The sequence below is a fragment of the Periophthalmus magnuspinnatus genome, chromosome 1 (genome assembly GCF_009829125.3).
Source record: "Periophthalmus magnuspinnatus isolate fPerMag1 chromosome 1, fPerMag1.2.pri, whole genome shotgun sequence".
Taxonomy (NCBI): Eukaryota; Metazoa; Chordata; class Actinopteri; order Gobiiformes; family Gobiidae; genus Periophthalmus; species Periophthalmus magnuspinnatus.
Genome location: NC_047126.1, coordinates 1,683,424 through 1,710,300, shown reverse-complemented (window position 1 = coordinate 1,710,300; position 26,877 = coordinate 1,683,424). Strand labels below are relative to the sequence as shown.

The 26,877-nt window shown below is 42.0% G+C and overlaps 1 protein-coding gene across 1 annotated transcript in view; it reads left to right on the top strand.

The window, feature by feature from the left end:
• stx8 (syntaxin 8) overlaps positions 1-26,877 on the top strand; it is a 53,313-nt gene that overhangs the window by 11,829 nt on the left and 14,607 nt on the right. The window contains exons 6-7 of the mRNA XM_033974181.2: positions 785-877; positions 25,866-25,967. Of these exons, the coding sequence (XP_033830072.1) occupies positions 785-877; positions 25,866-25,967 (195 nt within the window). The remainder of the gene's footprint in view (positions 1-784; positions 878-25,865; positions 25,968-26,877) is intronic.

Sequence of the window (26,877 nt, the reverse complement as noted above, 5' to 3'; positions counted from 1 at the left end):
CATAAAACATTACTACACAGCTTTATTATAGGTTTATGGTAAAAAAAAGTGCTTGGAGTAAATTTAATTGCATAATTTGAGGAAACTAATCAAAATCTGCCCGAAAAATATGGGTCGTTGGGTTCTCTGGATTCTGAACAATCGGCATCGGACGTGAAAAAACAGTTGATTTCTGTGATTTAGTGAAGAAAAAAACTATTTTCAACAAAGCAAAGAGTGGATAACATGAGGATTTGAGTATAAAATTAAAGAAAGTAGAAAGAAAAAGGCGCATATCCGTGTTACGTAACTTAAGTTTGAAGTAAAACCGACAAAGTGAGGACGCCGCTTCACCTGTGTCCCCCTCACGCCTCGCCGCTGCGTCCACATCGTCGCGCATCTGCTTATTTTCCGTTCAGGATCAGAGAACACTTTTAAGACGGCAGACCGCAGGGAGGTTTTCAGTGTCCCCGGGGACTGTGGGTAATGGCGAGCGCCTAAAGCTGCGGTCTGAGGGAGTCATTCCTGTGGTAGTGAGTGTGTCAAATTTGGAGACCTTCATTTTTTTTCAGCGAGGCGATGTCCTAATACCAAAAAGAGCTAAACACGCCGCGGGTAAAACACAAACTGTGCCTCATTTCACTGCAGCGGTACGATGTCACGGCTCCGTCCTCACACTTGGAACGCTCGTATTGTTTTTCTCATAACTCGCCGAGCTCCAGTTACCCGCCGCCCAAATATGTCCGTAATTTGCGGATCATATACAGTTTGATTTTCATTGTTTCGTCTTCGTTCCTCTCTCTAGCCCAAGACGCCGGTTTGGACGCGTTGGCGGCGGTCATCAGCCGGCAGAAGACGATGGGCCAGGAGATCGGGAACGAGCTGGATGAGCAGAACGGTAAAGTCCAGTTCACAGATGTGCGTCCAGAGAATCCCAGACACATGACACAGCAGTGGAAGGACTTGCCTCATGTAATTTGTTGGAGCGTGATACTCGCCCAGAACCACAGACACCGCCGCGCTCTGCAGCGAACACAAATGCACATGGCGCTCACGACGCGCAGCTCCAGCTTTTTCAGTTCACACGCGGATTTCGATGCTGTAGCTTCTGCCGATATCGACCGATACATTTATTTCCTTTAAACTAAACTCAAACCATCCAAATGTGTCGTGTCGATGTTGTTTATGCGACAGAACAGCTTTGTGTCATAAAAGTTCAAACATGAGACTTTCTGGGCCAAACTACGACCTGTAAATGGTCACGTGACCGTCTCTTCTGGTCCACATGTGGCGGTTTGAATCTCACTCTCGTGTTCGCTGTAGAGCGTGGAGGCGTCTGCGGTCAGGGCGAGTACCACAGCCCTGGAGCAAGACACTTAACCCCCCCCTCGCCCCAGTGTGTGTGTGTGTGTGTGCACTGGTGTGTGTGTGTGAGTGTGTGCACTGGTGTGTGTGTGTGTGTGTGTGTGTGTGTGTGTGTCCATGTCTGTATAAGCAGAGATGTGGTACAGGCTTTTTAAAATGTTTTTTTAGTGGTTGTTCTGAGATGATCTGGGATGGACAAGGCCTCATATTGCATTCACTTTTAGATTTCTTCTTCCTCTTCTTCTTCTCCCTCTTCTTCTTCTGCTTCTTCTTCCTCTTCTTCTTTTTCTTCTTCTCTCTTCCTCTTCTTCTTCTTCTTCTTCTTCTTTGTCGTCTTCTTCCTCTTCTTTGTTGTCTTCTTCATATTCTTCTTCTTCATCTTCTTCCTCTTCTTTTTCTTCTTCCTCTTCCTCTACTTCTTCTCTCTTCCTCTTCTTCTTTTTCTTCTTCTTCCTCTTCTTCCACTTCTTCCTCTTCTTCATATTCTTCTTATTATTGTTCCTTCTTCCTCTTCCTCTACTTCTTCTTGCTCTTCTTCTTTTTCCTCTTCTTCGTCTTCTTCTTCTTCCTCTTCTTCTTCTTCCTCTTCGTCTTCCTCTTCTTCTTCCTCTTCTTCTTTTTCCTCTTCTTCTTCATATTTTTCTTCTTCTTCGTCTTCGTCTTCGTCTTCTTCCTCTTCTTCTTCCTCTTCATATTCTTCTTCATATTCTTATTATTTTTGTTCCTTCTTCTTCTTCCATTTTTTCTTCTTCTTGTTTTTCTTTGTCTTCTTCTTTTTCCTCTTCCTTTTCTTCTTCTTCTTAACAACATCATTGTGTCTTTATTTTATTTGTATCATTTATTTATTTGTATTTATTTCCATAGATAATCCCCAAAGGTAAAGTCCTTATTAACCTTGGTCCTGTTTTGACCTCACGTTGCACATTTACCAGGTCAAATCTCTTTCCTTCTCTCTTTTCTCCTCTCTTTTCTCCTCTCTTTTCTTCTCTCTTTCCTTCTCTCTTTTCTCCTCTCTTTTCTCCTCTCTTTTCTCCTCTCTTTCCTTCTCTCTTTCCTTGTCGTTCAGATTCACTTCCTCCAGCTCTAAACCTTAAACGTGCTGAGGTGTAAACTGATCTTGGAGGTTAAAGTGCAGACTTATAGCTCTTGTTGCTAGGCCCGTTTTATTTGTGTGAATTCATTTGCAGGTTAGACGACTGTTTCCATGCCTTCAGTACATATTTTCACTTTTGCGACACCCAAAGTTGTCCGTTTGGTCTCAGTTTCTATCTGCTCGTTGCCACAGCACTGGGTCAATAAAGCTCTCCCTTTAACTTACATAAATTCAGTTATTTAAGAGAATTTTTCCAGATTTTTTTGTTCTTTTTTCCAACGTTTTAGCGAGAGATTTGTAGATGTGTCTTTTGTTTATATTATATGAAGAGTCACGGTATTAGCAGCGTTTATGATCTTAAGTATGATCTGGTATCGGATATCTGTGCCATATCTGTGTGATTTCATGGATCAGGTATCGGCTCCCAAGTATCGGTTCAGTCGATATCTGGGTTAGACGTATAAACCGATTTACAGATCCAGAAAGTCTCATAATGTTTGAACTTTTATTTACAGTTGTCCCTCACTATAGACCATTGTGTCGTGTGTCCTGATTGGCTGTTGGACTGTAGACCATTGTGTCCTGCGTCCTGATTGGCTAAGATACTTATTTTTTTAAATCTACGAAGGTTTGAACTTTGAGAGAGTTTAAACGAGAGAGAAATGTGAGAAAATGTTAACGCCTGTGTGAGAAAAGTGTATAAAGTGTGTGGTGAGGGGTTTTACAGACAAAAACAGAGAGAATAATGTAAAAAAATAAAGCTGATACTTCACGGGTTATTTTTAGAACGTAAACCAGGGACCAATGTTCGCAAAGTTGTTCTGTGGTTACGTCAGAAATTAATAACCGCTACGTAACACATTTGGATCAGTTTTGTCTTATTTTATTTTCGTTTTAAGGAAATAAATGCTGTTTTCCGTCTCTGCTCTGGTATCGTCGAGATCGGGTATTGACAGATACTTAAAGCTACAGTATCAGAATCGATATCGGAAAAAAAAAACGTTAAAAAAAATAGAAGAAGAATCAGTATCAGAACTGTAAAAGCTGAATCGGTGCATCTCTAATGAGTTTGTTTGCTACTTCTTATCATAAATACCACTTTTACTAACACCGCTACGAGTTTTGTTTCTACGGTTACGGCTAACGTCCTGATCAATTTGTCGTTATAGCCGTTACTCATATTGTAACTGCTTCCGCCGCCACGCCACTGACTAACGCCCGCCAAACGCCACACACGACGGGATGATTTGTCCGATTTAGGCGCTGATTCGCTCCTCGTGTGTGTGTGCGCTGTCAGTGTATCGTAAATTCGTAAACCACAAAACATCACCACGACAACAGCCAATAAAACAGATCGTCAGGGGCGGACGGAGCGACGGGCACAGAGCCGGGAGATTTATTTTATTTAAAGACGACTTTATGACTCGGCTCTCGTAAAGTTGTGACGTTAAACTGCGGCGTCCTCGTCCGTGTGATTCATTAGAATGTGACCTCGGCGAACAATGAGCCTCCAGTCCACGAAACGGAGATATTATCCAGGTCTGAAGCGTTCTTTAAAAGTGAAAAGTCGACAGTAGATCCTCACGTGTGTCTGTTTACATCCGCACGGCGAGGATCGGGCTGAAGCTGCTGCAGATTAGCGATAGCGACTCGACTTTTTAGCGTTTATCTGAACCGCCGCGCCACATTTCACTCATAATTGTAACAGTTTTGACTTGAATCTAAAGCAGAAGTGCAATGATCTGATCTTTGTCACACTTTACAGTCTCAGAGCGAATCGTTTTACTGACTTTTAGCTTGTGGTGTTCCGTCTCTTCGCTGTCATTTCCCGCTGCTGTCCTTGTGCTCGGAGATTTAAAAGTGTTTCTGATTCTATGGATGGGACGATATACAATAATATTTTTGATTGCGATAAAAAAGGTCCGCAGTTAATCAATCGTCTGTGGCATTTTTTAATAATCGTGATCATCGCACACGGTTAGAATCGCCTCTACGGCTCCAGACTGCCTCACGTTTGCAGTTTCAAGACGATGTGTAGATGTGGTTGTAGATGCGGTTGTTTAGTAGTCGTCCACAAGGGGGCGCTCTGTCATAGCAGTTGTTGTTTCTGTCTCCGTTCTGATTTGGGGCGGGTTCTTCACCTCGGTCTCGTCGTGGCTCGTGGGCAGTGGATCTGGAGCCCAGTGACACATTTATATCGTCCAGTGAAGAAGGTGAAGTCTGATGTGTGGAATTATTATGGATTTGAAAAACAAGAGCAACGAGATGAGCCACCGATCTGCAGAGTCTGAAGGAAAAAGGGCAAACACAAGCGACAAATGTGCGTCTAAACATTTGTGACACAAACATCCTGCATCGTTTGACAAACTTGAGCCGAAAATCTCCATTGTAAGAAACACACCGTGAGAAATAAACTATTGAATTTAGTTTGTGTTAGTTTGGATTTGTATGAATTCATGTTTGTGTTGACTTTGCTATCACTAGGTTACATTTTTTTCTCTACAAGGTCCTGGTGTCCACATATGAGGACATTATACTGCCTTGGTTTAATAATTATCGAGATATCGTTAATTGCGATTATTTTGGTCACTCTGATTGTCTTTGTGTCTGTGGGCTGTGCGTTTTGTCTCATGTTTACAGAATCATTTAAGGCTTAAAAGTCCAGGATTTGGTTTAACTTAATGTAACTTTTGCTTTCCTTAAATTCATTTTGAAAGTGAAACGTTTTCTGAATGGACCTCCTGCTCGTGCGTTTCATTCATCGTGGAAGAAGAGAGTGTCGTTAAAGCTGATGCTGGGAGCGTAACCTCGGCGTCCCTGCCCCTGATCGCTGTACTGTAGCCGTGTTTTCCTATAAATAGATTAAGCTCTTTGTAGTGGGACTCATGACCCAAGTGCAGTGAAGGTTGCAGTCTCTTCCTTTTTGGGCAAAACAATTCCGGTTGAGGTCACTGGAGGAAGATGACCCTTCTCAAAGATTTAGACATGAACCCAAAGCCCGAGTGCAGCCCCCTCCTGAGGCCTGAGAGGATCAAAACAGCAGCTAAGGACTAGACGCAGTGAAGGATCTGCTGCTTTTTCTACAGTTTGTCATTTTCGATCGGCATTTAAAAGAAAAGCGAGGTCCCGTATGACACAAAATCGACTCTTGTGAGCTTTAAGTCCATGTTATAATGTTCTTACATCCTCGAAAACAGACCAGATCGTCAACTCCAGAAGCCGAAATGATCCAAATGATTCTAGAAATGAAGTTGTGTGGAGTTTAAAAACACTTCCTGTATTACCACATGACATCACAAGGTGGAACTAGAGCCTAAATCTGCAGGGTTTGTGCGTTAAAACATGTGTGAATGAAACAAAACACAACTCCAGGTTTGTTTGCGATGAGGAAACGACATTAGAACAGAGATCAGTCCTTTAAAAATAACATTTCATCAAATCGGCCTCAAATGTGGATCTGTTCTTGTTTTTTTGTTGCAAATTTGGAGAAGGTTTATAGATTTTATTATGTTATTATTACAGTTTTTGAAGATCTTTTTTCACACCTGTGGACTTCACATGTCTAAGTTATAATATATGAGATATTACAACTCGGACAGTAGTAGTTTATAGATTATGTGTCCAATTCAAGTTACTGCATTTTCTGGACTGTACGTCGTTCTGGAGTATAAGTCACACCAGACAAAATATGCAAAATAATGAAGAAAAAACATACATAAGTTGCATTTTTTGGGTGAAATTTATTTTACAAAATCCAAGCCCAAGAACAGACGTTTTATCTTTAAAGTCAAGTTCTAATAATAATAATAAAATGTGGACCAACAGGCTGAATATCAGTACATCACGCTAATGCTAACGCTAACGTAACACATTTATATTTATTCAGCTCCATGAAGCACAGACAGAACTGAACACGTGTCTGGTTTGTTAACGTAAGATATTAACAGTTAATCAGATAAATAAAGCAGAAAAAACAACAAGTTTACTCTGGATCTCACTCCAAATCAATAAATCCACTGAATTCTTCATCCTCGGTGTCGCTTCTGAACAAATCCACCAACTCCAGAGGAAGATGAAGCGTCGCTCGGCAGAATACGACTTTATTTTAGGCTCATTTTTGTTGAGTGTTTGTCTTTGTCTTTTAAATGAGTGTAATGTTGATATTTTAAATGTTGAGTGGTTCAGGAGGAGTAGATACTGGTCCAAGTCTAGAGCCCCTCGCACGACTGTCACTGTGACAAGAACCAACATGTGACTTTATAGATTTGAATCATTTCACATATAAGTCACATCTGTGGAGAAGTCGCACCAACCACAAACTGAACAAAACTCACACTTAGTCCGTCTTTCTGGTCCAGTAGGGGTAAAAAAGTCCCTGTGTTTTCTGCTGCGTCTCAAGTCCTGGTCAAACGTGATCGTCCAGTCTGGATTTTCCCCCGTGACCATAGATCGTTTACACAAATAGACATCGCTAACTTCACATCAGTAAACTGTCTCTCCTTTCTCTCTTCGTAAAGCATTGATGAAGTGCGTTCATGCTCCAAGGCGAGGTAGAGAGAAGAGAAAAGAGCGCAGAGAAAAGACTCCCTGTAAAGTTTGATTTGTTCTAACGCTGGGCTGATAAAGACATTGTTTCACCGGCCGGTAGTCGCTGCACGAAGGACAAAAGATGTAAAGGAAAGGCATCGGTATCAATCACTTTCCCTGCGCCGTTTCCTCTCCTGCATCCATCTCTGTCTCGTGTGAAGGGCAGAGCGAAGGACGGAGCCAACAAAGACAGCGAGGAAGAGGAGGAGGAAGAGGACCACCACATGAGGAACAATCCCATCCAGGCACGGCTCAAAACATGTGCCGAATTCATTTAAAACACTGTCTGAATTCCTCGCGCTACATGCTTTAGCTGTATGTCATTCAGAGCGTGCGTTTGCATATTCGCGCTGTTTTCCTTTCGGCTAATTCCGACCTCGTAATGTAACAGTTCGATATACAAAACTGCACAAGACGTCTGAAGAACAACAAACCCGCGCTACAAGTTGGACGCTAACACGAGCTTCGATTACAGAGCTGTATATTTATGGAAATTGGGCCATTGTCTGAAAGAACGTGAGAAATCGAACGCGCCGTAGTGTGTTAAATATCTGCGAGGTGCGGTCAGTCGTCTTCAGAGCCGGATCACATCCAGATGTCCAGTTACGTGCATTTGCAAGAGGGCCGTTTTATTTCCATATAAACACCACATTATCAGAGACTCGGGCCTTCGCGGCTTCACGTTTGGGTCTAACCTCGACGTGGACGCGAAGGATGAACAGAAATATCGCCGTAAACGATAATATTGAAGCTACTTAATGTAATAACCAACATTTTTAAATAAACTGTTTCATTAAAAGACATAAATAAACAGCAGAATGTGCCATAAAAGGGGCTTATTCACCCTCCACTGCTCAAATTATATCATATTATAACAAAAATAACCACAATGTCCTGATTTTTGGAAAGAAGAGTGATTATTGTGACAGGCCTAACACAGAGGGCCTCATCTTATTATTTTCATCTTCTGAGTATTTCATTTTTTTACACATGGCACTGTTAAATTAAAGAGGTGAGTCTGTTTGAATATTTCTCAGTAAGATTATTTTGGCTTGGTGGTTTCAGATTTGTTTTGAGTTTAAAATGCTGTTCAGTGTGAGTCTTTAAAGTAATAAAAGTCATTAGTGTCAGTGTTTGTGCTTTTTAAAGTCTTCAGAGTGGCGTTGTGCGTTCAGAGTGGTGTTGTGTTAGTGTTTGTGCCTTCAGAGTGGTGTTGTGTTAGTGTTTGTGCCTTCAGAGTGGTGTTGTGTTAGTGTTTGTGTCTTCAGAGTGGTGTTGTGTTAGTGTTTGTGCCTTCAGAGTGGTGTTGTGTCAGTGTTTGTGTCTTCAGAGTGGTGTTGTGTCAGTGTTTGTGTCTTCAGAGTGGTGTTGTGTCAGTGTTTGTGTCTTCAGAGTGGTGTTGTGTTAGTGTTTGTGTCTTCAGAGTGGTGTTGTGTTAGTGTTTGTGCGTTCAGAGTGGTGTTGTGTCAGTGTTTGTGCGTTCAGAGTGGTGTTGTGTCAGTGTTTGTACGTTCAGAGTGGTGTTGTGTCAGTGTTTGTGCGTTCAGAGTGGTGTTGTGTCAGTGTTTGCGTCGTCCTCGTGTTCCACATTACGTCACTGTATAACCTGTTGTTTTCATGGCCGTCGCTCTGCTGTTCTCGGGCGACTTGCCCGGTGTGGTATGTGCACAATTTAACTGCAAACCGGTGTTGATACTGAGCGGTTTTCCCCCGGAGAGCTGTTTGGGGCGGTCCGAGCACATGAGGCGTAGATGTTGGTGGTGTTAGTGGTGGAGACTCTTTATTTTCAGCTGTTCGCTCTGGGCTCAGGATTCACATTTAACACACCTCAGCCTGACTCGGACCAGCAGGTTCCTTTTTAGATGAAACCAGCGAGAACAAATCTCCCCCTGTGTTTACTTAATTGCCGACCGCGCCGGTGCGGTGGTGGCGTTCAAACGGCTGACGTCTCAGCGCTGCCTCGTGGACTCGCCGGCCCCGGGCGGCGTGGGTCGTCCCACATAATGAGTGGAAGGACTTTAAGTACGAGCAGCACATGGTTCTGTTTAAACACCGAGGGAAGAGTGAACCAAAGATGTGCCGGGCGTTTGGGACGTGTTTATGTCCACACACACACACACACCCTGTGTGTGTTATACACTGTCACACACACGCACACTCACACACACACTGTCACACACAGGAGCAGTTTTAAATGGTTGTGTTGACATTCAGACCAGAGTTTGTGGTGTTTTGTGATACTTTATTCTATTTATTTGATTAAACATGTGTTCCTGTTTCTCTCACACTGTTGTGTGGCTCTCGGGCTCTTTGCTCTCGGGCTCTTCGGCTCTTCGGCTCTTTGGCTCTTTGCTCTCGGGCTCCTGACGTTACACAAACGACCTGTAGACATAACAATAATATTGTCTTTACACTTGAAAGGCCGACACATCCGCTCTGAAGATTATGTTCATATCTAATCTGCCTGTTTTAATCTAGGAAATGTATCTTTGAAGATGTGTCACCTTGAACAAAACCCATTTCATCCCGTCTCAAAGATCTGATAAGGCCGTTACTGTCTGAGCAAAGACGCACAGTCTCAAAGTCACAACCTGCTCAAAACAGTTCACCTCAGAGACGCTTCTGAACTGTGAGTGGAGAGAGTTCTGTCGAGGAAAAACAGCAGTGCATTTGTACATGACCAAACTACAGAGATTTGTGTGAAAGACTCAATTAAAACAAATACTTTCAATATTTGTTTTAATTAAAGATTCACACAGCAGTTTTTAGAGACATGGACTCCACTTTGGAATCATTTTGATCCACGACAAACACCTCAATGAAAGACACACGGACTCATTTTACCAGGACATTTGTTACCTTTTTTATTTTTTTAATATACTTTTTATATATTTTTTCAGTTCTTCATATTCCGTCCCTGCGTTTCTTCCTTTTTTGTTTATTTGTTGTGTCATAATTTCTATAAAACAATAATGATACAGTTGGAGATAATGTTGGACTAAACGTGTGACTGATGTGAGGTGTGTCCAGCTGGTCAGATTTACTTGGACGTTGTTGTACATCTTTGCAAATAAACAAGGAAAGGGGGGAAAAAAAACAGTTTTATTTAAATATTCATCTTCTTTGGAGTGCATATTTTAGGACTGGGCGATGTGGTGACTCTCTGCTTTTATGGTGATATCGTCGCGTCGTGTTTCACTATTTCTCAGCTCAAACACACACTTTTTCTCACCCACTCCCCCTGTTGGTTAATCTTTGTAAAGCTCTGAGTGAGTGACAGCTGGATTCAACCAATCACAGTGAACTTTGAGACGAGGCAGATGACTTTATTTACCTCTTAAAGACAATCGAAAGACTCTGAATCGTGATATTAATGCTTCGCCGTACGACCGACCCCTGATCCAAGTGTGAAACTGACATCAGATTTAGGACAGAAAGTGTTTCCTTGCACTTTTCAGCTGGTGTGTGTGTGTGTGTGGGTGTGTGTGTGTGTGTGTGTGTGTGTGCACATGTGTGTGAGGGTGTTCTAAGGCAAACGGAGCCTGGCATCGACTTCAAAGTCTCCATAACTCCTCCGTCAGTCTGTCAGACACCCTGCACACTGCCGGGAAGCACCACCATCCACCGGGGGCGCAATTTATGAGCGTCACCTCACGTACACTCTGCTCGTTGCCTGATGCGCTCAGTGTTTTATTTGGTGGTGCAGGTCGTACTGTATGGGAATGTTTCCTTTGGTTTATGCCCACAGTTGTTTATGAATCTGTGTCTCAACCAGAGCAGCTGTTTCCTCCTCGAGGTTTTGTGTGAGTAAGAGCTGGACCAGTGTGAATGTGAACTGTGATCATGTGACTCACCAGCAGGGGCGTCGGACTGGGGGGGGGGTAAAGGGCACAGTTTACCCAGGGCTCAGTGCAGCGAGGGGCCATTTACAAACTGTGTCATTTGACCACATGTAGAGTGGACCCCCCAAGATGATTTGTACCCAGTCCTCAAAATGTGGCGCTCCAGCCGTGTTCACAGGTGTGTGCCCCCAGAGCTCAGACGAGGGAGTATAGATTATATACACAAACTAAATACTATCAGGACTTTGTGATTGGCTAAATCTAAATCAGATTCATCTTGACTCTTTGGTCTGATTTTACTCCAGATCAGGCCCGTCGACAGAAATTTGGGGGCCTGGGGCAGAAAACCTCACATTGGCCCCCTCCTAATATGAATGGTCACAATTTTATACAGCACAATGTGTCATTTTTTATTAATTTTTATTACATTTTTTAAAATGTTTTAATTGATTTTATTTTTAAATTTGTATTCTATTTTTTTAATCTTTATTTATATATATATATATATATGTTTTTTATTTTACATTTTTATGTTTTATATACTTTTTTATTTATTTTATCGTATTATTTTTACATTAATTATATATATATATCTCGCTATATTTACCATTTAGAATACATTATAATTCAAGAAAAAATAAAGTTGTGTGTGGATCAGGTGGTTCAGATCATCCCCCAGTTCAGGTCCAGCCAAGGCACAAATTAGACTTTTACAGTTATAATTATCATTAAATACATGATCAGTCCTTTATTCACTTTGATGAGACACATTTACCTGATACAGACAAAAACTCTCTCATGTCGCACTCTCAGATCGGGGTCAAAGGTCGGTTTTCCCTTTTAATTATGTTGTAGTTTGCAGTGAAACGTCTAAAAGGTAAATGCACAAATGTTGGGCCTGGTCCAACATTTGGGAGGTTGTAGTAAATTAAAATTACATAATTTGGGGGAAATAATAAAAATCTTCCCCATATGAGCCCAAAAACATCAGTGGAGCGAATCGGCCTTCATTTCTTTGGACTGTAAACGATCGTTATCAACATCGGCCGTGAAAACCCCCCGTATCTGTGGATCTCTAGTTCAACGTGCCACTGTCTCTCATTATCCCGCAGTGTTTCTTTAATCCACGTCCAAACAGGCATTTCCCTGCACATTTCTGGCTGTCGTGCCTGTTTCGGTGGATGAGGTGTGATGGAGGTGATGAAGTGTCGCCGGGCTGGTGCAGAGGTGCTGTGCCAGAGACCGGGTGGTCCGCTCACACCGACACTAACGCTGCTGCTAATGCTAGTGCTAATGCTAATGCTAACGCTGCTGGCGCCCTCATCCTCATCACTGCTCATTGTTCGGGGGCACCTGGCCGTACACTGACTCACGGTGGAAAGACGTTTGACCTTTGTTTAAGGAAGCCACAAGGAAAAGAAGTTCAGATGTAATGTGCTTGTTTTTTTGTTTTTTAATTAATTAATTTATTTTTTATTATTGTTTTTATATTTTTTTATACATTTTGTTTTATGTGATTATTATTTATGTATTTATTTTTTGCACTTGTAGTTGAGGTGATGTTGCAGGTAGTTTTTAATTTAAGTAATCAATATATATTTGTCTTATTTTATTTTTTATTTTTTTCTTAAAGGTCTTAGACTCTTGTGAGTGTTAAGTCGTGTTCTGATGCCGTTTCCTCCTCAAAAACAGACCTGGAGTTGTGTTTTGTTTCATTCACACATGTTTGAGTCGCACTTTATTATTAGTCTGTTACATCTGCAAAGCTCAAAACGCGACGTTCCACCTCGTGATGTCATCAAGTGGTAGTTTTGCAGTTTAGCAGCTACATTTCACCTTAAGCTCAGTAGAGTTTGTCAATTCCAGAAGCTGAAATGATCCAAATGATTCTAGAAATGAAGGTGTGTGGAGTTTAAAAACACAGTGGAGCACTTCCTGTATCGCCACTTGATGACATCACAAGGTGGAACAGAGTTTTTTCAGTTTGAGAGAAGAACTCAGCCTTAAATCTGCAGGGTTTTTTTGTGTGTTAAACATGTGAGAATGAAACAAAACACAACTCCAGGTCTGTGTGTGATGAGGAAACGACATTAGAACAGATCAAATAATAACTTTACGTAGTTTTATATTCGTTTTTCTTCTAATTGCGTGTGTTTGAGTGCAGCGTACAGTCTCTTAAACACCATGTTTGGTCTGTGTTCATATCGCTCTCCTCAGACGTCTGTTATGATCTGTGGCCATGATATTGATCGCTTCCATCTGTGGAGAAGTGTACTTATAAATGTGTTTACAGTCTTCTGGAGGCGCGCGTTTGTTCGGAGGAGTTTGTTTTCATTTGATGACACACTTGTTTCTGTTTACGTGCAGCGGGCCGCTCGTTTTCCCGCTCTGACACACGCACATCAAAATACTTGGCAGTGCTCGGCGCGGTATTCACGTTACGATGTGTACTCCAAGTGATGAAGCGCGCTCCACGGCTTAATTTATGTGTTAGCGTTTCAGATTAAGCAGATGTGCCTGGCGTCTGTCACGAGGAGGTGATGGATCATGGGAGATCGAGGGGCGGGAGGTGAGAATGTCGCCGGACACACAGGCGGCTTCGCTCGCGCTAATGCCGCGCAAATGTTTGAGATTAGAGCCTTGAAATCGGCTCGACGGGTGAAACGTGAGTGTCTTTTGATTTCCTGAAGCACTTTGTTTGGTGTCGACGTCGAGTGAAAACATCAACGACGAGACGCTGACGAAACGCACATAGCTAATTTAGACATGCTTTTCTCTTAAAAGTGACGGACGTGTTAGAATTTGTGCATTTTGGTTCAACGTTTGCTCTGTAACGTTAATAGACACGGGACAGTTAAGAAATTTGGCGTCAGGATTATCATAGTGAAAATAATTTTGATTAACGATTACCAATATTTTCCGGACTTTAACTCGCACTTTTTTTCATCGTTTGTCCAGCGACGCAACTTAAACTCAGATGTGACTTAAATGTGAAATTAAGTCAACTTTTAGCATGTTTTTTCTGCTTTTTTTATCTGATTAACTGTTAATATCTTACGTTAACAAAACAGACACGTGTTCAGTTCTGTCTGTGCTTCATGGAGCTCACATGTGTCAAACTCAAGGCCCGTGGGCCAAATGCGGCCCGCCACGTCATTTTATGTGGCCCGCGACAAGTAAATTAAAAGGTCTGACTGTCTTAAAATGTCAGTTTATCATTAGATACACAGTTAAACAGACATTTTTTCAGGTCTATGCAAATCCATTTGTAATATTTGCAACTTGAATAAGTAATAAATACAGAAACGGTTAATTAACAGGATTAAACGTAGTGGTCTTGCATTTTGTAAAATAAATTTCCCCCAAAAAATGCGACTTATATATGTTTTTTTCTTCATTATTATGCTTTTTTTTTTTGGCTATAGTTCAGAAAATACAGTATCATGATAATTATTAAAGCTGCTGACAGTTTAAAAATGTGATGGATGTGAATAAGTGTCGTTTTAATATTAATAACAGGTTCCATGTTATAAGAGAAAACAAGAGTGATCATCAGGGAGAAGAAGCTTTTTTCAATTCAAGTTTATTTCTATGTCACATTTAAAACAACTTGAGCTGAACAAAATGTGTCACATAAAAGTAAAACAAAAAATAAACACACAGAAAACACAAGTCTTCTGGTGATGATGTAATGATATAATCTTTGTTGGCGATTGTCACGATTATATAAAATGTCCCACAAACGATTATTGTCGACCCTTTTCATCCTGATAAATTATGTTACTGTTTATTGGCCCATCCCTGAGTGTTAATTAAGTGTTTGGATTATTTCAATAAATACAGTGGGGGAATATTCTTGATATTTGTAGTTTTTATCACATCGGCTCTCGGCCTTAAACCTGCAGCAGTGGCCGATATTTTATTTGAACCAACCAGCTGCCGAAATATGTATAAATACAATGTTTATAAAGGTAAATTTGGACACTTTAGTCCAAAGATGGTACGATAAAACAGCTCTCTTATCCAAACTGGAGTAAAACAAGGATGAGTTTGTACAAATTCAAATTAAATCATTTGGGGAAAATGATCAGAATCAGTCCTGCATATTCCCTCAAAAATATCGTCAAAGCTCATCAGCATCGGTTTCTCTGGATTCTAAAAAAATCACTATCGGCCATGAAAAAAAACCCCAAAAAACATTCCGGTCGATCTCTTTTCTTAAATCAGACGTGTTCTGCAAAATGGATGTTCTAGTCGTTTCTTCTCATTGAGCCTCTGGAGTTTTATTTGGACTGATTCATGTTTGAGTTTAATCTTTAATCCACTATTTTCAAGACGCCATTTTGCCGATTTACCCCCGTTTTCACCTCCACTGTGACACGCCCACTGTGACACGCCCACTGTGACACGCCCACTGTGACGTCCGCACTTCCTTCTCCAGTTTTATTTTCTTAATCAGTGACACTCGTAGGATTCAGTAGCTGTCCACAGGGGGCGCTGACGGCATGCAGCTCCCATTGGACTCCGCAGTTTTCTAACGCGGACGTCAGCGAACTTATTTCTTTAATTTTAGATGAATATTGCGATTTAAAAATGTGCAAACTACGACACAATGTTCCGCGGTGTCACAGATTATAACGACAAACACACACACACACACGCACGATTTATGTCCAGTGTAGTTTCTAAATGTTGTAAATTTGTAATGAAATATTTGTAAATTTTGTTGAATCTGACAGAAACATTTCAAAGATTCCGAACCAGATGCTTACTGTTATTTTCCCCGTAAACCCCCCCCTGGCATTACTCACGGCGCTAACCAGTGTCATAATCCGCCACGACACAGAGCCGGGGTAAACTGTGTGTTGCCATTGGTATATGAACAAACAATGCTCTCTTCAATAAGCGTAAACCGTTTTAGCAGGGCCATTACCCGCTGTCAGGGAACACCCCATGATGCTATCCGCCCCCTCGCGCGCTGACCCAGGAGGCCTGTCAGTTTGAGTGGGGGCCCCCGGGGAGCCGCAGGGGCCAGTGTCCGACAGTGAGACTAATGTGACATGTGCGGCGGAGCTACACGAGGCCAGGGTTTTGTGTGTGTGTGTGTGTGGCTGTGCTAGCAAGAACGCTATCCAGACGCGATGATTACGAGCTGCGCGGCTTTGAACAACTGTTTTTTTTCTTGTTGCTAATATGATTAAAACTCGCCCAAACATGTCTTACTTATATCTTACTTAAATAGTTTTTTTTAGCGATGCACTGATACCGATGCTAGTATTAAATTTTGGCACCGATACTGCAACAATGAGCTGGATCTGGTATCGGTTTCATGATGTCAAACTGGACTGGAAACGTCTCATAATGTTTGAACTTTTATTCATACGAAGCTGTTCAGTAGTGATTTGAAGGAAAAATAACAGTTACATAACATAATTGCAGCTCTTGTGTAATAAGTTAAGTGTTTTAAGGAAATAAGTGCCATTTTCCACCACGGAATGGTATCGGTTAATGTCAGGTATCGACCGTAGACGGTGGACGAAGTGAGTGTGACATCGCCCACAGAGTTTGGCTCCAAATGGCAGTTATAGAATATGGACGACTGAGGGACATAATGGGGCCTGTGCAATGAATGGAACGTGCAATATTTTGGCTGGTGCAATAATGTGAACTCTGCTATTTTTATTCCGACCCCTTTGTGACCCCAGCCTTTGGGACAACCGATGGAAATGTCCCTTTGGCTATAATCCGTTGTGTTTACGTTCATCTCTTCATTAATATGCATTTTCTTCTCGCTCGCATCGCTGGTTCTGTCAATCAAACCTGTTGCTAACGCTAACAGGAGCGACCTCGGGGACAGAAGGACCTGATTTGTCTGTTATTAATGTTCATATCTTGATTTACAGACACAATAGTGAAATAAAAACCCCAGGATCATGTAGAGGGTTAATACGAACATTTAAGACCAAAATGAGTCTGAAGCAGCAGAGACAGAGAGAGGGGACAGATAAAAAATAAAATAAAAAAACTAAAATAAACTGAAAAAAACAAACAAAAAATAACAAAAAATAAACTCAAAATAAATTAATTAACTCAAAAAATACAACAAAAATTAAATAAATAAACTAAAAAAAACAAAAAAAACCAACAACCTCTAAATAACAAAAACTACTAAAATACTAGCTAAAATACTACTACTACTACTACTACTACTACTACTACTACTACTACTACTACTACTACTACTACTACTACTACTACTACTACTACTACTACTACTACTAATAATAATAATAATAATAATAATAATAATAAACAAACTCAAAATAACTACCCCCCCCCCAAAAAAAAACCCAAAAAAAACAAAACATTAAAAAAAATCAAAATAACTAACAAAAAATGACCCCAGGATCATGTAGAGGGTTAATACGAACATTTAAGACCAGAATGAGTCTGAAGCAGCAGAGACAGAGAGAGGACAGATAATCAAAAAAATGAATTGGTCGATGATCACTTCCTGTTTGGAGCGTAGCGGCTAGCAGGTTAGCTATGTCTATTTATATACACAGTCTGTGGTATCAGTACATACTTAAAATCAGAGTATCGATATCAGTTGGAACTGACAAAGCTCCCATAAGTTCATTTGTCTCATTTTACACTCACGTCAACATTATAATGTGCTTGGATTTCAAAATGATGCCATGTTCTTGTTATGACGAAGCCGTTCTGTATATTTCCACTTCATGTCAGATCCCATAAACACTTATTAAGGAGTATTTTACTTCTGAGGCTTATCGAACATGGACATTTTTCACACTCGGCTTACAAACGACTTTAAAAAAAAGGGTTTTAGAAGGAGACGAGCCTCAGTCTGCCCCCCTTAACCCCTCGCCGTGGGTGTGTTTGCAATAAGCGGCGAGAAGCAGAGGTGCGTTTAAAGTATGTTGTCCAAGTCTGTGCAACTTCTTGTAAATACTGTAATTGGCTGGAGTTGTATCATCACACTGAGAGCTTGAGCGTGTGCCAAGACGAGTTCTAGTTACATCCAGAAGTGTGCGTGTTTTGGTTGGCAGCGCAGCTCTAAGGCCCCCCCCCTCCGTAGAGCCGGTCCCACCAGGGTCAATTGGTAACAGTTGTGGTCGGGTCCCTCCGCATTACAACAATAAAAATGTCCCATCCCCCCTCACCCTCTGGAGAAATCATCACACAACAGATTTAGCTCCTCTGCGTCACACTGAGTTTACGTTGACACTATTTATTTATTTTTTTTTCGTCTATATGGCCACAAAAAAAGAAATATTTAATTCTGTCAACTGGATAAAAGCTTTGAGTGAAGACGTTTGGCTGCTCTTCTTCAGTTCTGGTCAGATTCCTGCTGGACACTGCCGTATATCTGTCTGAAGGAGGCGCTAACCACACTGACGCTAACACACCTGTTTATTTAGCTCAATAGACCTAGCTAACAAAGTGTAAACTGCGCCCGAGTCATATTTTGCATAACAGTTTAGGCCCTTAACGTTTGCTAGCATTATTATTTTCCTTGTTTTGATTAAGGTCTAAGGATGGAGTTGCAAATAAATTAATAAATCCCGAAACGTCCAGTTGACAGGAAAACAATAGTGCTTGTCAGTATGCTAATAGTCTGTATGCTAATGACTGATCTGTAACTGGACAAAAAGTTCTAGCCGTGAAGACGTTTGGCTGCTCGTCCAAGCCGCTTCTTCAGTTCTGGTTTGTGGAACTGAACGAACAGGTGTGTTAGCTTCAGCGCAGTTAGCTCCTCCCTTCAGACGTAAGGCCGTGTCCAGCAGGAATCTGACCAGAACTGAAGAAGTACATCTTGGATGAGCAGCCAAACGTCTTCACGGCTAGAACTTTTTGTCCAGCTGACGGATAAGGTTCAGTGGGCCTAGCTAAGTGTGAACTGTGCCTGAGTCATTAGCATACAGGCTATTAGCATACTGGCAAGCACTATTGTTTTCCTGTCAACTGGACGAAAGTTTTAGAGTGAAGACGTTTTGGCGTTCATCCATTTATTTACATTAAGGGCCTGAAGCATTATGCAAAGTATGTTAGCTCGGTCTGTTGCGCTAAACAAACAGGTGTGTTAGCATCAGTGCCGTTAGCGCCTCCTTCAGACAGATATAAGGAACTGTCCAGGAGTAAACTGACCAGAGCTGAAGAAAAACAGCCAAACGTCTTCACTCCTACAACGTTTTGTCCAGTTGACAGATTTGAATTTTTCTTTTACTAAGGTTCAATCGGCCTAGCTAAGTGTGAACTGTGCTTGACTCATTAGCATACAGGCTATTAGCATACTGGCAAGCGCGATTGTTTTCCTGTCAACTGGACGAACATTATAGAGCGAAGACGTTTATTTACATTAAGGGCCTGAACCATTATGCAAAATATGACTCAGGCGCAGTTCACACTTTGTTAGCTCAGTCTGTTGCACTAAATAAACAGGTGTGTTAGCTTCAGTGCCATTAGCGCCTCCTTCAGACAGATATGAGGAACTGTCCAGGAGTAAACTGACCAGAGCTGAAGAAAAACAGCCAAACGTCTTCACTCCTACAACGTTTTGTCCAGTTGACGGATTTGATTTTTTCTTTTACTAAGGTTCCATCGGCCTAGCTAAGTGTGAACTGTGCTTGAGTCATTAGCATACAGGTTATTAGCATACTGGCAAGCGCTGTTGTTTTTCTTCAGTGTTTTCAGAGACGTTTTATTTACAACTCCCCCATCAGACCTTAATCAAAACAAGGAAAACAGTAGTGCTAGCAACCATTAAGGGCCTAAAGTATTATACAAAATATGACTCGGGCACAGTTCACACTTTGTTAGCTAGATTTACTGAGCTAAATAAACAGGTGTGTTAGCGTCAGTGTAGTTAGCTCCTCCCTTCAGACAGATATAAGGCAGTTGTCCAGCAGTAATCTGACCAGAACTGAAGAAGAACGTCTTGACCCTAAAACTTTTGCGCAGTTGACAGAATTTCAATGTTCTTTTGGATCATACCTGGACGACTGAGTGATTACACAAACATTTATGGCCACAAGAAAAGTGAACTGTTCTCGTGTGTCATAGCTCGTGATGCTAACTGCCTATTCAGCAAACCACAAGAACCATTAGGCCGATTTAGCAAATACATCTTACTGTGATTTTTTTCGAAAAGGATCACTACCACGATTAGATTTGTGTTTCATGATTTTTCATTAGTAGAATTTTGTGCAGTTTTTGAACATGTCCAAGAGCTTTGACATTTGGGACTGGACATGCAAAAGCAAAACCAAACTCCTCTGGGGGTACTTAGATAATTGTTGACTCTGCGATTGGCTAATTCTAAGTCCCATCAAGTGCGCAGTCGATTTTATTTCCCCCCAGAGTCCAGATGTCCCTTCTATTGCAACATTCTCCATTTACCCAGCGGCGTGAAGCAGCCCCGGAGACACGTATCTACAAAACGTTGCATCACGTCTTTGGGGTTTCCATTTTGGATTATCCTAAATCTCGATTCCTATCTGCCGGAATGACACCAGAGTCGCCGAACCGTTGACATTCAGTCTTCAACCTTCAGCGTTGCCAGCGAAGCGTAATGGCTGAAAGAATCCGATCACACTTGTGCTTAGCCGTTAGCCAAAAATCAATATCTTTCATGCTAATTTTGATTGACGTGAGCTGAGAAAATCCAACGAGAAGCTGATGTGATTTGAGCTGCTGTAGTGCGCTCCGGTTCTGGATGATTAAACGGCAAAGTCTCAAGTGGATTTAACGCTGATGAAGGCAGAGGGAGTGCGGGATGTTACGGTTTCGCTAGCAGGCTTTTAAAGGTGTCCAAAGTCGGGTTTAAAACGACATCAGTTGGTAGTTGGGTTGCATTCTGGGATGTGGAAAAAAGATGTCCTTACGAAGTGCCAGAATTAGCAGTTCGCTAAAGCATCAGCACGAGCTTTTTCTTACCAGGCTGGTTCAAATCTCCCCGAAATATCTGAAATAACAACTTAGTTCAAACATTCAGGGACTTTCTGGGCCGACTGACCGGTAAAAAGTCGTATTACAGCAGTGTATTTGTCCAACCGTGACATCAATTCAGACGATATTTGGAAGCCGATATCCGAGCCAGCAGATTTTTCAGTATCTTTGGTTTCTCCTCACTTCTAGTTGACATGTACCGAACGCTTTGTTTCTAGTCTCGCAACTCGGGATTTGAGAAGGTGCCTTTGCCGTGGGCGTCGTTATTGTCATTCGGGTTGTTTTATTTTGTATGGAGGTGCCGATCTTGACGAATCAGTTCTATGTTGAGCCGTTTTAAAGCCTCCGGAGACTCGGTGCAGTGTGGACTTGACGGTCACATGAATCTAACAGCAAAACTTCTCCACTGAAATGAATGAGATTAACTGGAAATACCAGCACGAAGGAGGAGGAGTTTAGAAGAGTTTAGTGGGCGGGGCTTAATGAGGTCAGTAGTATTTGGTTTAGTCTGACCCTAGTCCTGGTTTAGTCTGGGTTTAGTCCTGGTTTAGTCTAACCCTAGTCCTGGTTTAGTCTGGGTCTAGTCCTGGTTTAGTCTGACCCTAGTCCTGTTTGAATCTGACCTTAGTCCTGGTTTAGTCTGACTCTAGTCCTGGTTTAGTCTGACTCTAGTCCTGGTTTAGTCTGACTCTAGTCCTGGTTTAGTCTGACCCTAGTCCTGGTTTAGTCTGACTCTAGTCCTGGTTTAGTCTAACCCTAGTCCTATTTGAATCTGACCTTAGTCCTGGTTTAGTCTGACCCTAGTCCTTAGTCCTGGTTTAGTCTGACTCTAGTCCTGGTTTAGTCTGACTCTAGTCCTGGTTTAGTCTGACCCTAGTCCTGGTTTAGTCTGACCCTAGTCCTGGTTTAGTCTGACTCTAGTCCTGGTTTAGTCTGACTCTAGTCCTGGTTTAGTCTGACTCTAGTCCTGGTTTAGTCTGATTCTAGTCCTGGTTTAGTCCGACTCTAGTCCTGGTTTAGTCCGACTCTAGTCCTGGTTTAGTCCGACTCTAGTCCTGGTTTAGTCCGACTCTAGTCCTGGTTTAGTCCGACTCTAGTCCTGGTTTAGTCTGACTCTAGTCCTGGTTTAGTCTGACTCTAGTCCTGGTTTAGTCTGACCCTAGTCCTGGTTTAGTCTGACCCTAGTCCTGGTTTAGTCCGACTCTAGTCCTGGTTTAGTCTGACTCTAGTCCTGGTTTAGTCTGACCCTAGTCCTGGTTTAGTCTGACCCTAGTCCTCAGTCCTGGTTTAGTCTGACCCTAGTCCTGGTTTAGTCCGACTCTAGTCCTCAGTCCTCAGTCCTGGTTTAGTCTGACTCTAGTCCTGGTTTAGTCTGACTCTAGTCCTGGTTTAGTCTGACCCTAGTCCTGGTTTAGTCTGACCCTAGTCCTCAGTCCTGGTTTAGTCTGACCCTAGTCCTGGTTTAGTCTGACTCTAGTCCTGGTTTAGTCCGACTCTAGTCCTCAGTCCTGCTTTAGACCCTATGATATTTTTTTTTTCAGTTCTTATCGTGTTAGATTTTCATTTTTGTTCATTTTTTGTTCGTATGATCAGATTTGACCCATAGACGTTTGAATTAATAACTCGTCCGTCTCATTCCAGACGCAAACTCACAACTAAAGTGTTTAACTCTGCTGTTTATTTATCGCAGCGCATGATTTTTTTTTTAACAATATCATCGCGTTAGAATAGACTTGTGGCTTTAATAATCTGCTTTTAGGTTTTCATTATTATCGTTTATCGTCTGTATTTACTCGACGGGCTTGTTCATCCAGTCCAAGCGCGTCGTGTGTGACTCGTAAACGGAAATTGGGAGTTATGTTGCGATGGAACTGTGTAATAACTAAACCTGTTTTAAATGACAGCCATGTTTAGTAAAAAAGAGAAAAACATGAGAAGTATGTGGATGATTTGAGGCGCAGGTGGAGGTCACGTCTTCGCCTCATGTGGTTGGGAGTCATCAGTGAATTCAGATGTTACCGCGGCCCAGTCATCGGATTTGGCACGGAGCGGCGTTGGAGCAGTGGGCCGCGGTACGACTGCCTCAGCTGTCTGCCAGTGGAGGAAGTGCTGTCTCTCTCTGTTAAATTGCTGCCTGATGCTGTGATGATGACGATGATGATGATGATGTGGGGAATCTCCCGGGACGCCGCACACACGGAGCTCCGAAAAGTCCTTGTTTTCAGTTCTGCGTGTGGGTTAAGCCAGTAGTGAGCTGTCACATCAAGGGTTTTTTTTACGCTTATACCAGACAAATCACCGTTTGGTTTTTTTTGTTGTTCCCCCGAAAGCCGCGTACAACTTCCCCAGATGAGTTGCAGTTTTTTAGCGGCGTCTCGAGTGACCGATAATAATCTGGACATGAGTCAAAACTGCACAGACGTTCAGCTACAAATGAAGCTCATCCAGGCCAGAGCAGAGTTTTATATCTGGAATTTCGACTGCGAGTATCATAGCAACCAAAGAGCCAATCAGGAGCGAGGCTGTTGAAAGAAGGACCTGATTTGTCTGTTATTAATGTTCATATTTTGATTTTACAGACACAATAATGAAATAAAAACCTCAGAATCATCTACAGTCGTCTCTCGCTATATCGCGGTTCACCTTTCGCGGCCTCGCTGTTTCGTGGATCTGTAGACCGTTGTGTCGTGTGTCCTGATTGGCTGTTGGACTGTAGACCATTGTGTCGTGCGTCCTGATTGGCTGTTGGACTGTAGACCATTGTGTCCTGCGTCCTGATTGGCTGTTGGACTGTAGACCATTGTGTCCTGCGTCCTGATTGGCTGTTGGACTGTAGACCATTGTCCATCAGTCTCCTCCGTGCCGTGTCTCCTGTCCAGTACAGAATGTGTTCAGACAAATTTACATAAACGTTGGATCTCAGTGTGACTCTGAAGTGCTGTACGTTTGCGATTTGTTTTCTCCCCGACAAAACCCACAATGTCGATGAAACGTTCTGCACCGACAAAGACGCCTACGAAGGTTTGAACTTTGAGAGAGTTTAAACGAGAGAGAAATGTGAGAAAATGTTAACGCCTGTGTGAGAAAAGTGTATAAAGTGTGTGGTGAGGGGTTTGACAGACAAAAACAGAGAGAATAAAGCAAAAATAAAGCTGATACTTCACAGATTTCGTCTATTGCGGGTTATTTTTAGAACGTAGCCAGCGCGATAAACGATGGAACACTGTAGAGCGGGTTAATACGAACATTTAAGACCAACACGATGAGTCTGACAGCAGCAGGGACAGAGAGACGGGCGAGAGTAGCTGGAGTCGGAGCGCGGCGGCGGCTAGCGGGTTAGCTCTGTCCGTTTATATATACAGTCGACGCGCGTACACGAGTCAAAACGGCCCGACTTTTGCGTTTTATCTTATCCAGTTTCTTCCTGTATCGTCGCGGCTCTGTTCTTCGTTAATGGAGTCACTGAAGGACCTTGTCTGGGGCTGTCATCACAACAGCGGAGCGGATCGTTAGCAGGCCTCCGTACGTCTTCCGCAGACACGGCTTTAAATTAAACGCACTCTCCGTGTTGAGTCGTATCGTGTCATAAATCCTTTGATCCGCCGCAGGAGCAAAGAGGCACTTTGTTCAAACGTGGACGCGAGAGACGGCGAGACGTAAGGAAAACCAGAGCCTTTTATCAAACGAGACTCAGTTATGTCACGTGTGTGTGGCAGTCACACGAAAACAAATAAAACATAAATAAAACAAATACTAAAATATATTCATGCTGGTTTACGGAGCGTTTTATAAAAATATGAACGTTTAATTAACAGATAAGTGAGCGCAGACGTTACGCTGTTTTCTGATCTGTTCTAATGTCGTTTCCTCGTCGCAAACAGACCTGGACTTGTGTTTTTTTTTGTTTTATTCACACGTGTAAACTTTCAGCGTGCAGATTGACGTATTCGGCTCATAAACGACACGTGGATGAGAAGAAATAACACGTTCACTTAGAAACAACAAGCACGTATAACAGAGTCCGATTTATGAACGGCTTTGGTGTTTCTCGGGTTTTACTTTCTCCAAAAAGCTCACACAAGCAATTTTTTTTTTCAAATTAAAGACTATAAAAATGTCAGAAAAGTGCTAATATAAGATCGCGTTGTTTCAGATACACTGTGCGCTGCAGCTTAGGCCAAGGTTTCAGTGTTTTTAAAGTTTTTATTCGTATTTAAAAAGCTCATCTTGTGTTATTTTCTGATTCGTTCTAATGTCGTTTCCTCGTCAAAAACAGACCTGGAGTTGTGTTTTTTTGTTTCATTCTCACATGTTTAACACACAAATCCTTCATATTTAAGCTGAGTTCTTCTCTCAAACTGAAAAAACACTCCGTTCCACCTGGTGATGTCATCATGTGGTGATACAGGAAGTGCTCCACTGTGTTTTTAAACTCCACAAACCTTCATTTATTGAATCATTTGGATCATTTCAGACCTGGATGTTGATTTTCTAACTTTTTGTTGGTTAAATCCATTTTCACGTTCAGCCCAAAAAGGCGACGCTGCTGTTGTGATTTTTGGGCTTCACAAAAATAAATTGAGTTGTGTGAAGAGCAGGCGCAGAGGCTCGGGAATCGTTCTGTAGATCTTTATTATTATGGAATCGGGTTAAATTCAGCGTACGGCAAAATTCAAAGCCGAGTCTTAACGCCGAGTCTTAACGCCGAGTCTTAACGTCGAGTCTAACGTAGAAATGTGGCTTTGACCAAAATCTAACGGTTTTGTCTGAGTTTTATGTGATTACGAGAAATGAAAACTGTTATATGGGACACACAACGTTTTGTAAGTGATGTTTTATATTTATATTCTGTTCACACTCGTCAATCTCGACTGAACTAAAGTTAAAAAGAGCAAAACACAAACACAAGAACATTCTAGACTCCATTTTGTGTAATATAAGACGTTTAAAGAGCAGTGTTTGGTGAGATTTAACTTTACAAATTACAAAATGACTCAATTTGTGTTTGTTTTTTTTCTTCTTCTTCACAGAAATTATCGATGACCTCGCTCATCTCGTGGACAAAACCGACGGCCGCATCCGTAACGAGACACGACGAGTCAAACTGCTCGAAACAAAGTCTGCCTCGTGTGGTAAGAGCCAGGAATCGCACTCACATTTTAGAAACAAAACAGCAAGAACCTCCTGACTACAGATCCAAACTTATTGAAAAACAGTCTTAATATTATGCACGTCGCTGATTCCTTGCTGCTGATGTCATTAGCATTTCCTGGGAGTGATGCTAACTGTAGGCACTGCTCTGTCTGAGGCTTTGTGAGACTTTAATTTAACACAATCTGACCAGAAAGAAGTGATTTAGCCTGAACTACAACAGAAGAGCTGATTTGTCCTTTTTAAACGACATTACAGTCTCAAGCTAGCTAGCATTAGCATTAGCCCACGGTTTCCCAGGTAGCCGCTCTCACCTTTTTTGTTGAAACTTTTAAACGGGACCATGAACGCTCGGTTTGATCACGGATTCCTGAAAACATTTCATGTTTTAAGTCCATTTTGTATTTTTCAGACTTTCTTAAAACTTCTTTCCGCTGTGCTTTTGCTAACATGCACGTTGCGTTTCCGTGGTAACCGCTGGACATTTGGCCTTAGACGTACACACAGTGCACCGACAGCGAAAGTCAAGCTAGAGGCTAATAGCAAAGCCTTTTTCTTTCTTTCCTCGCTCTAAACGTTTAGCAGATTAGCCCAGCGCCTCGGGTCCCTGTGTTTTCATTGATTCTTTCATAATGGAGCTTAATGGGGCAGAAGGACGACATGACGGGGACACGCTCGTTTGGCAGAGGGCGCTGTGCCGCTGAATGGAGGGTGGAGCGGCTCCGTCTCTCAGGCTTCAGGGACGTTTCATTCATTTTTCATTTAGTGCTTTTTCTACGGGGAGAGGCCCAGTGAGAGTAAAAAAAAACCTAAAAAACAAACAAAACACTGCACAGATCCATTTAAAACATTAAAAACGGAGAATAAATGTAGTTATAATGTTGTTACCTC